The sequence below is a fragment of the Eurypyga helias genome, unplaced genomic scaffold (genome assembly GCF_000690775.1).
Source record: "Eurypyga helias isolate BGI_N326 unplaced genomic scaffold, ASM69077v1 scaffold7178, whole genome shotgun sequence".
Classification (NCBI taxonomy): Eukaryota; Metazoa; Chordata; class Aves; order Eurypygiformes; family Eurypygidae; genus Eurypyga; species Eurypyga helias.
The window spans coordinates 20,902-32,343 of record NW_010266204.1 but is presented as its reverse complement, the minus strand read 5'-3'; the positions used below and the strand labels follow the sequence as shown (position 1 = coordinate 32,343).

Sequence of the window (11,442 nt, the reverse complement as noted above, 5' to 3'; positions counted from 1 at the left end):
TGATTCTATGATTCTATGAAACCAGTGTTCAAAGTGTGCTGGCACCCTGTTTTCAAGACGCATTACGGCTGGAGAAACCTCCTGCACAGGCTGTGGTCCAGGACCCAGCGAGATGTGATAACCAGGCTTGCTGAGAAGACAAGACATGGGGCTGCAGGGTGGGAGACGCCAAGGGGAGCCCTCTCTGCTGTGCTGCTAGCCCACTACGAGCTACCCCTTATGGAAAGTCAGAAAATCTTCAACCTGTGAAATGTGACTGCCCTGCAACAAAGGGGATAAAAAAATACCTTTCTGTATAGGAAGGATTTCACTGAAATCTATTGGAAAACCATCAGGACCTGACTGGAATTTTACACCTTTCAGAAGGCTTCCTTCATATTCATCAACACAATACACTTCGACAAAAAGGAAGTATTTAAAATTAAATCTACTCACAAAATTTGTTTTATATGGCCATAACTGGTGGATTGGTGGTGGTTTTTTTTTTTTGGTAAATGGACTAAATCTACATGGGTTTCCTGAGCTGCTCCTATCGCAAACCCTGGTCTCCTGTTCCCAGTGGACAGCATGGTGATGAGGCAATGCATGGAGCGGTGATGCTGCAGACACGGCAAGGGCGACAGGCTGCTCTTAAGGCATTTTCTTGTGTCATCTGTTATGCTTCCCTATTTCTATGTACATTTACAGCTAGAAAATGAGAAAATTCTGAGACTAGAAGCCTTCTGTCAAAACCTGGTAACCTGTTTATAAACTTCATTCCAACAATGGACTCGCAAGCAGGCAGCAAGGAGGGCAAAAGCGAGGCTGCAGAAATGAAGTGTTGCCTCACGAGTGCTGGGGCTCAGGCCACGACATCTTTTGCAGACGGAGATTTTGCCTAGGTGCCTCCTATTCACACGGGGTTTGAGCTACAGCAGCGAGTAGGCAAAACAGTCATGGGAATCCCTGATCAGACTCCATCTCTTTTCCCCAGTCTTCTACCCAGTGCTCTTGCAAAGAAATCTACGTTTTTAAATGCTTGGTTTTAATTTACTAGTGCCTAAAGTCACAGAAATGTCTTAAGGTATTAACAAACAAACAAAAAAAAAGCTCAATTTACTACTTATGCAGGCTTTTTGGAGTAGCTGCTTTCTCTTTTTTTTCCTGCAGAGGCATATGCAGCCAGATTTAGTACATCAAGTGCAATGCAAATGGCTTAAAAGACCTGATTGGAGTTAGATATTTCTGCTAGACGTGCTATATGATACCTGCGACTTTGGCATTCCGAAATCTGCAGTCACCAACTACTATCTGCAGACTGTGGACAGGAATCCAGCCTTCTTTTCTTCTGTTTAGGTTTTTCACCAACCTTTGAACAACAACAGTATTAGTAAAAGAAACAAACCAACCCAGGAGCAGTTTGATATGGGCACGTGCTACGCAACCGCTGGCGCAACCAACAATTTCTTCAAACCAAGGAAGCATTTTAAAGGGAGCTGGGCATCCATTTAAAGTATTCTTCCCACCTAAATTTAGAAGCCTAATTAAAAAACCCAAATTGGGAGTGCAGTTGCTCTGAGCCCTTCTCTAGTCAATGGAGAGGCACAGGACTCTCCAAAACATGAGTTGTCTTGCCTAAGATCTCCAGAGGTGCCCATTTTCCTCCACTGCCTTCCATTGGAGCCCAGGGAAATTATTTTCCCCACTTTTCCGCTATTGAGCTAGACCGGTAGGATGAATTTAGTCAGGGTACTATAAGTAAATTTAAGCCAAGATTTAGACAGCTGGAAATACTATTGCTCATAAATGACACCCTGCTGTCTCACTCATGCAGTGAAATCTGTGTTATCAAAAAAGTTTGGCGTGAGAAATCTTTGCCTGGCACTGGCCAAAAGCACCCTGAGAGGCGGTAAGCATTCAGAAAAACTGAGATGCTTCACATCTTGCTTTTGCTAACAACAAACTGAATTTTGCAAAATGCGGTTGGACTAGATGATTGTTGCAGGTCCCTTCCAACTGAAACTTCTATTCCACTCCATTCCACTCTACTTTCCCCTGAAGTGAAGGGCTGTAGATGTCAGACAGGAATTCTCCATGGGGCATCTGTGTCTGTGCATTTACAGGCTAGTGCCTGCACAAATCTGATCCAGGTTCCTGCTAATATCACCCTTCTCATATCCAGAACCAGGCATAAGCATGCTGCGCTCCCTCCTACTGAGACCCCAGGCTGACTGATGAGAGCTAGTCAGAAATCAACCTGGAAAGGAGACAGCCAGAAATCTCAGCCACGTTGCTGCAAAAATCAGGAGAGGGCACGCTGCCCTCCGAGACAAGGAAACTAATGGTTCAACAGGCTGGAGGCTGGGTATGGTGATTTCCCAGGCCATGCTCCCAGCCACAAGGAGCTGGGATGGAACAAAATAACCAGCTGTGTTATCTCGCCAGCCAGCTTTAAATACAACAGAAAGATGGTCCGCAGCCGTTAACCAGTTAACACTTGTACAGCTGTCTGAGGGAGGAAAATGTCTCACAATTACTCAATATTGCTATTAATAAGCCCAGAGGAACCAAGCCAACAGCTGAGCTGGGGTGGGCAAACAGCTCTCACGTGGAGCATCACTTGAAGAGGGAAGAGCATGGCAAGAGGGGCTGTGAGCATGTCGGTAAAACACAGCTTGCCCAGACACCCACGGCAAGGGAAGCCCTGACATGTTTTCCCAGGCCAAGCCAGTGGGTATGGCCGCTAGTCTTGGCAAGGGAATGGATTCTCCAGCTTTCTGGAATAGTCTAAAACTTAATCAGAAGCTGCAACGAGTGTACCACCAGGCAAACGAGGCTGCATGGGACGGCCTTGCAGGCTCCGAGAGATAAGGCGAGGTAGTCCTCAAATACCTACCACTGTCCCTCTCCATCTTCATGCAAAAGCTGAATTTCATCCCCGTTTTTCACCAGCAGGTCCTCTGATCCTCTCCTCCTGCAGTCTGCAAGGGCTTTATATTTTCCTGGAGACTGTGGTAGCAAGAAAAAAATTATCTTATTTAGCTACATTTCATATCACGCAGCTGTTATTTCTGACTGCCGCAGGGAACGTGCCAGAGCCCTATCAGCTACCTTAATTAAAATGATTTCAAGAAACTGTGGCTGAGACATTTCCTCATTCCCTAAAACTGAGATATGGAAAATCTGTGAGGCATGGCCAAGACACATCCATTAGCCAGTGAAGCAAAGCAAAGCGAGACAACCCAAAACGGCAGCACCCCGAGCTTTGGGACTACTGCAGCTCTGTACTAACCAGCTGGTTCCCATCCTCCTCCTCTGTGTCCGAGCAGTTGGAGAGGTACTGGTTACCTGACCACTCCTCCAGCCCCTCACAGATTTCCAGGGACTGCGACATTCCCGGCCAGCCTGCAAGACAGCGTGCGGCTCAGGTTGGGGGTACCCCAGCACCAGCAAAGTGCTCCCCAAAGGAAGGGGAAGGGTCCGTACTTCTGTGGGGCTTGTTCTGAGGGGACAGGAGCCCACTGTCCAGCATCACCGGGCTGGTGCGCTCTGAGTCGTTCTCTTCGGAGCTGATGGAGGCTCTCTGCTGCTTTCTGGGTGATTAAAGCAAAACAGACACCAAAAAAAGAAACCAATCTCAATTTTACTTCATGAATGAATGAAAACTCCACGAAGTTTTGTAAAACAGGGTCAGAAATAATAATGGTACTTCCTAACGTATGTTTCTATAAAGATTAAGGACTTCAGTGCCTGGTTTTAATTTTTTGGGAGGGGAAACCAAGTTGCTACAGTGCTTTTTACCCTGAATGTGAGCACCACCTTTGCCTCCGTTTGCTCAGGCTGCGCTGCCAGGTGGGCGCTTGAGTGTCCCCTTACAGACCCTGTCCCCAGGCCACTGCCACCAAAGAATGAACGGCAGCACATCCCTTCTGCCCCCCACCCAGAGGACTCAGACAGATTTGGGGTGAGGGGAATAGCACAGAGCCAGGATACGGCCAGAAAGCAGTGGGTGGGCACCGGAGAGAGCCCGCGCTCTGGCTCCTGGGACTCACCCGTCACTCAGCTGGGAGGACAGTGGGGACTGGTCTGTGCACGAGCCGGGCTGCTGCTTCTCCACTGCGGGGAGGTCAAACACCAGCTTAAAATCTATTTTCGTACTAGGAACCGTCACACTTGAAGCATTATTTTAAAAGTTAGACCTTTCATACAACCCTAATGATTTCTCTTTAGAGGAAAACAGACCTAGGGACTCTTGCAAAGCACAGGCTTAGTTATGATTAAGATAGGATGTTAGCACAAATCCAATAGTGAGCATGCCACTGAAGACTATAATAACCTTAAAACGAGGCATCTGCTATGCATCTTGTATCTTAAGCCTATGACAACAAACATGAAATAATCCCCACAGTAATGGCAGAAAAAAAAGTACTTCTGTAATTCACCTTCCCATAAACACCTGCCCTTTACTGCTCTATGTTATGTTACTGCCCTGTAACGTAAGACCTCACTCCAGTATTTTGCTACTACGCTGCTTCTAAAAATCAATTCTCTGGTGAGAATTAGTGGATTTGAAGATTAGCAATGTGAAAATAGGAAAGGTTCTGCTGCAGAGTGAATGCCACAGAGAAATCGGTCAAATGTACCTTTTATAAGCTCCTGCTGCTTGAACAAGATTTTTCTTATTTCATTTAACCATGCCATCTTCAGATCTACTGTTTGGGCCTGGAAGAAGAGAAAATTCTCAGAATTTTGAATTAAGAATCATCCTTTATAATGCCTGAATAAAATCTTACTTTCCTATGCTGTAATTATCTGAAATCCCCTTTTATCCAAAGCCACCACTAAATTTTAAACATTCTTGATCTTTTACAATTGAAGAACCCCACTATTCAGGCAGAATACAGTGGGAATTGTGGAGCCATCACTACGACGCAAGCAGTGCAGGCAAAAGCACACATGTGCAGGCATCTTCTCTCTTACACAAAACATCCAGAGGGCCAAATCTGCCTTTTGAACCGATGCATACCTGGCTCCATACATCTGCTTTACGAATTTAAGTTGGCTACTGTGTTGTAACCTGGAGAAAAAAAGCTAGGCAGAAGACTAATTTAAAAGAACCATCAATCAACAATATTTTCACAACAGGCTTTCCTGTGAACACCCCATTAGGCAAACATTTCGCCATCATAATTTCTATTCAAAACGCTACAAAAGGAAAAAAAGTAAATAAAATTAGGAAGGAACTGGGCTACTATTTTGTAATGAGGCAAAAGACTACTGGAAATAGCACCAGGGAGGCTAAGTCTTTACTCTGGGGACTGTTCTGACATCAAAAGGTAGAGGAGCACATGTGGCCCAAGTCCTTTAAAGCATGAGCCCACTGCCCAGCTCAACTCACACAAGTTATTAAGCACAGTAAAACTGGTCTATTTGAGATTCCATCTGGAATAAAAGCCTCTGGACTGGACTCCAAGGACTGGGACAGTTCGGTGAATGCTGACGTGGGCAAATAGGAAGAAGAAATCCAAGTTAAATATCTGATAATCCCGTAAAGATCAATGGAAGACATTTCCTCAACACTGTTATCAGGATGTATAAATATTCAGATTTTTGAAGCCACAAACCTGCACGACATAGACCTCTTCTCGCCCACTATACCAGATTTCAAATTTCCGATGATCTCCTTTCACATTCTCAGTTATTCCAACTGCATTCATCTGCAAATCCAAAAGAACCAAAAAATTAAACATACTACAAATTTTTCCCTCTTCCCTATGAATCCAGACATTCTGCTGCCTGTTAAACAAAGCTGTTTTCACCCAACACATTTCATCAACTTTAATTTCAGTAGCAACTGAAAGTCGTTATCTGACTTATCCCCCCTGACTCTCCTCCAGCTTGCTGTGTTTGTAAAAGCTTTCTGATGCCAATCAAAGGACCTTAGGGGACTTTTCATTTGGGAATACATGGAGCTAACTGAAAAGTCATCTCATACTGCTTTCAGCATGAAATTTCTCAGATGAGGCTTACAAACCTTTATAAATGCATGGCACATTATTTTTCTACATAGATTATTTCTGCCATATTTTTCTTTATTTACTCACTGAATTCCATGTTTCATTTTTTCAGTGATCTTTAAAACCCATTCATGAAGCCCTTGGCTCCTTTAGGAATTTCAGTTCAATGTCTTTTGGTCCCTGAGCATCCCTGTAATTGAGACGACATCCCAAGGTTTCCAAAAAGAAGGGTTAATTTTTGGATATACAGCCTGAGTTGCCACAAACCTGGCTTTCAGGAAGGATGCAGACTCGAAGCCAGATGTGGCCAAATGCCGCTGTACCCAGGTACCCATTCGCACGTATCACTTTTGGTAAGTTGGGTGGAAATGCCAAAGGCACAAATCCCTCTGCAGAGAGTGACCCACCTGAACAAGTAGCTCACACCAAGCTGAAACATGCTTTCATACATGGTAGTGCACAAATCTTCTCCCTTAAAGCACAGTTTGCTAGCAATTTATCGCTGATGAATGGATAATCAAAAATAGCTCAAGTATTCCACTTACATGTTTTGAACCAGATCAAAGAACAACAGTAGCATCTATCCTAAGTGATTCACACAGCCTGGATTGGATAAATCCAGTATAAATACAAATAAAGTCTTAGAAAGAACATCTGTGTAACACTGCTGTTCCTCTTGGTTAGTATCTGCATCCTCAGAGCTTTTGGTCTGGAAGACTAGTAGGATTTACAGATTAGGTCACCTGGGCCAACTTGCTGTTCCTAGTTACTTGTTCAAATGTTGGCACCCGTTTTCAGTGACTACGAACAGCCTGGGGAAATAGGAAGCGAGTCGCTAACGAGCTTTTCGCATTCCTTCGCTGGCATAAACAGCAGAGCTCTTCTGAACTTTTGAGAAACCTTCAGAATCAGAAAGGGCCAACACTGAGCAGAGGTCAGTATTTCCCAGTCTCTGCCTCGCATCCCTCTCTCAACCCGGTCCTCTACAGTCACCTCTGGCAAAAGTCTGGAGACCTGCACTGAATACTAGGTCTGAGATCGCAAAGTGGTCAAAGCCAGCAACTCTACACACATCTGCAGCTTTACACACATCCATTGGTATCCAGTTAAAATCTGTACACACACCCAGTTAAAATTTGCAGCACAGAACTCAACATTCTGAAAAATTTTATCCTGTGCAGTACGATGCTTCAGAAAGTTGGATCAGGCTCCATTCTCATTGTATGAACACTTTAAAAGCTTAAAACCTAAAAAACAATTTATGAAAGACGTGGCAAAGGGCAGCCCAGACAGCACCTCACCCAGTCGCTGTGATTTCCACCCGTGCATCTCCTTTGGCAGGGCAATTTATATGGAAGCTACTCAAAAACTGCCCAGGCACCAAGGTAATACAAATTTTACATGACCTACTAGGAGGATGCAAAGGAAAGTGCCAGGAATAGACATGTTTGAGGGCTGTTCATTCATGCTAGTGGATTTTGAAATTCTGTTGCCCTCCCCTGACCACGTTTACCATCCCTCAGCTGTCAGTTCACTGCAACGCAGACCCAGGCGGGCTAGTGCGAAGCTCCGGGTTGGCGCTCATCTGCGGCGCCTTCCACGGCCGTACGAGGCAGACTGATTCACCTGGCATTGCAGGGAGTTACGAACCTGCATCCTCTCAGCTGCTGAATCTCAGCTGAAGAGGTATTTGCCACTGGGTATTTTACACAGCATGTAAAACATCCCTTCCCCTAGCATGTAAAATACTATCCTGAGGCATTCTTTTGTCTGTTTGTTTGTTGTACAGATGTCCAGTTATACAGTTTCTACTAAACAGCTTGCTTTAATTCTGAATCCCCAAAAAAACATTCTTGCAAAGAAAAATTATTCCCTGATACTACCGTGAATCAAACAAATGTCAAGCTACAGAAACACGATTTCACCCTCAGGACAAAAAACAGGTGTGCGTGGATGTAATCCTGCAGCATCCGTGGATTCTCTAACTTCAACTTCTCAGCGTGGCAACAAAAACAACTGGAAAATGAGTCCTCCCGAGACAAAGATAAACCCTGGCCACATTGCTGGGACTCCTGAAGATGGGATTTTCTCCAAGCAGGCTTTCCCCAGGCTGCATCTTCAGCTCTTTCAAAAGCACGTACAGTAAAACAAGTACTACAGGGAAAACTAGCTCTCCAGGAAGAAAATGATGCTGCTTGGGAAAAACATTAAAGTACCTAAACATATGGCCTGGGATTTGGTTTTAATACACAATTTGTAACACGCACTGGAGCTAAAAAGACTTATCTACTGCTCCAAAGCTTTCCCACTACTTGTGGCATCTCCCTTCCCAGACCCCGCTGAGATCAGGGACCTGCAGCATCTGCGCCTGAAGGCTCTGCCTGCAAGTGCCCGTGTTCTCCCGTTCTAGGACACACCATACTGGGGTTTTATTTATCAAGAAAAGCAGGGCAGTGTACTGAGACAAAATGCTGACGTTAGACGCGCTCACCACATGCAGTAGTGCCAGAGGGTCTCTTTTAGAGGAGCAGTTGGGAATTTTTATTGGTAATAATTGGCATTTATAGGCTTGGGACAGTCGTTTATGTCCCTTATAGCTTGCCATAGGCTATTCTCTTCATCTCCACATTGCACTTCTAGGCGCAGCTAGAGCCTGCCTAAGGAGGGGGGCAATGAGAGAGGAAGAAGAGTTCTCTCTGCATCCTCCTGGCTGGGAACCAAGGCTCAGGAGCAGCCAGACAGACCCCAGCCCAAGGGACATGAGGAGACCCCTTGCTCCCCTAGGTGGACTAGGGAAGATGCAAAGGGCCCCCCCAGTTTCATGCCCTCGCCCCTGCTCCTGGAAAGCAGACTAGGGGAAGGGGAAAAGCACGTTCTCATCCCTGGGACTTGCCCACAGCACCATTTCCCTGGCAGATGCCATCACATATGTGACTGAGTCCATGGGCTCTCCCAGCTGCTGCATCAGCTACGAGGCTCCTCACAGCTTATTACAACCAACAGCCTCTCATGGGCATGGCACTTCCATGCGAGGCATTACAGCCCTTAATGGCAAAAAACAATCCACTGTGTTAGAGCAAAAATACTCCCTGGGTCTGCAGAGTTACTGGTTTAGAATACACATGGCAATGGCCCCAGCTAAAAAGTCCTTACTTTCAAAAAGTGCTTAAAACTGTAAGATGAGGTTTTGTCGTATCCGTCTCCATGCTCCTCCCGCTTCTTGCAGAAGACCAAGGCTTTCTCGTACAGGAACAGATGCCTCTGCATTGGCTTGAACCTAGCAAGATCCTTCATTTTTGTTGGACCTTTTCGGTGTCCCGTCCAAACACTGAAAGATCCTTGCATCAATACTTTGCCCAGTTCGCTGAGATCACCCTGGTGAGAGTATGAGAAACGAAAAACAGAGTAAGGCATCAATTAAAATGGAAGAGGACTGTCCAAACAATGCCGGGCGATGGGGCCAGCCCTGTTCCAAGGCACGTCACTCTAAGAATAGGTCTTCCTGGAAGGATCAGATGATCCTTTGTGAGTCACGGCATGCTGCCAGGAGGGAAACAGAGGGCTCGGGCATAGGGCTGCATCTAGTCCATGTGAAGGGATACAAGTCAGTAACTGGAAGAACTAGGAAGGTAGGAAAACTCTTCAGTTCTCATGGAAGATCAGGTCAAGGGCTCTGGCTGCTTCAGTGGGAGAGGGCAGATGAGATTTGAGCCTGAACTGAGGTCTCAGAAGATGGACTTCTCAAGGAGGCCAGGACTAGGACCAGCAGCTTAGAAAGCCACCCCCTTTGCCCTTCCTGGAACCGTAGGAAACACAGCTGCTTCAATGGGCAAGAGCGGAATTTGCCTCAGAGATTAATTAGTTACATGTTGAATGAGAAACGCTGTGAAGACAACACAGGCAAATTGTAAGGTGAGCCATGAAAGAACTTAGGTGTCTACTGGAAAAATACCCTGGAGAACCACAAGGTGGGAAGTGTAGGCACTGCGTGGCTCAGGATGTGGCCTCTGGGTGCGGGTATTTTCCAAATTCCTGAATCAGATAGAAGACTGTCACCTGTAAGGGCTTCCTGATCCCATTCACTTTGTAGCTGTTCTAGTATAGTTTTTAGCTCCTACATTCTGGGACACTATCCATTCCCAATGCATCATCTGGCCTTGTGCAAGGTCTCTCATTACCCAAATCTACTCACATCATATCCTGTTATTGAAATCTGATGCATAGAGTCATTGACTGACTTTAGCAAATCCAACATTGCAACCAGAGCTTCTTGAAGTTCCTGAACTCCATCACAGCTCGTGCTGTACTTTAGCAACTCCTGAAAATAGAATAGAAGAGCACGTGTTTGCACTTGAACAAAACAGACTTTTCCATCTCACCCAAAGTTTCCAATGCCCAAGAGCAACCTATGCTGCCTGGGTTTCCTTTTTCATATGTCACCGGAAAAAAGACTGACTCTAAACCACAGTCGTTACAAGGTGTGGAACAGGTCACTGAAGTGTGTGGCCCATTTTTTCTGAGTTTCCTTAAGGATAGTGTCAGGGAATACAGCGTCGTCACGCTCATCTGAGTCCTTTGTGTTGTGTTTTCCTGCTTGGTAAGAAATGGGAAATAAGGCTCTGGTTTTCCATCAGCTGCCAGTATGTCATGTGTGCCTTCAAATGAGGTTGCAGCAGATGATTGTCTTCAGATTGGCAGACACAAGGAACAGATTTTATAAAATCCAGAGCCTTCAAATCCATAAGCAGAAGGCAGAGTTGGGAATTATGCCACTAATATAAAATTACTTTAATTTCAGATATCCTTTGCCCACTTACAGCTTCTAGAGTACTCATTCCTCATTCAAGAGGCTGAAGATGGGGTTCAGAAGCCACCACCCCACTGTTGTTCACGGTCTGTAAAGTGGGAACAACAGCACTGCCCTGCCTCAGAAGGGGGACATGAGGAGAAACGCACTAAAACTGTAACAACCCAAGGAGGAAGAGCACTGCCCTGCCTCAGAAGGGGGACACGAGGAGAAACGCACTAAAGATTACAGGCACCGTAACAACCCAAGGAGGAAGACAGATGCATCAATATAATATATTTCGTTCATCATACACTTATGATCATCTCTGGTTCAGTTTTCTTAGAAGTGCTTCTCTCATTTTCCATCTCTAAACAGATTCACTCTTGCTCCCCTTAAAAATGGCTTGTTAAAAGCACTTGTTCCTTTTTCAGGTATGTGAATATCCATCCTCACTGAAAGTCACCACCAAGGGCCAAAACAAGCAATATGTAGTCTAAGGCTTGGTGCTGATTTACAGGTAACCTTTAACTGAAAACATAAAACAGAAAACAAATTTATCTCCCAATGTCCTTTCAAAGCAGAATATGAAATACCTTCAGGAGTAACTGGTATTTTGTCAGGCGCTGTACTGGTTTAAGCAAATAGGAATCCAGCCCG

At 45.3% G+C, this 11,442-nt stretch overlaps 1 protein-coding gene across 1 annotated transcript in view; it reads right to left on the bottom strand.

Annotated features, from left to right (window-relative positions):
- Positions 1-1,247: 1,247 nt before the first annotated feature.
- Positions 1,248-11,442, bottom strand: part of MCF2 (MCF.2 cell line derived transforming sequence) — a gene marked incomplete at its 3' end in the record, with an annotated part of 27,932 nt that continues 17,737 nt past the window's right edge. The window contains exons 17-26 of the mRNA XM_010156983.1: positions 11,379-11,442; positions 10,189-10,314; positions 9,150-9,371; positions 5,604-5,696; positions 4,623-4,701; positions 4,032-4,095; positions 3,466-3,572; positions 3,272-3,384; positions 2,876-2,988; positions 1,248-1,348 (exon numbers count right to left, since the gene is read on the bottom strand). The exon at positions 11,379-11,442 is cut by the window's right edge and continues 24 nt beyond it. Coding sequence (XP_010155285.1) covers positions 1,248-1,348; positions 2,876-2,988; positions 3,272-3,384; positions 3,466-3,572; positions 4,032-4,095; positions 4,623-4,701; positions 5,604-5,696; positions 9,150-9,371; positions 10,189-10,314; positions 11,379-11,442 — 1,082 coding nt within the window. The remainder of the gene's footprint in view (positions 1,349-2,875; positions 2,989-3,271; positions 3,385-3,465; positions 3,573-4,031; positions 4,096-4,622; positions 4,702-5,603; positions 5,697-9,149; positions 9,372-10,188; positions 10,315-11,378) is intronic.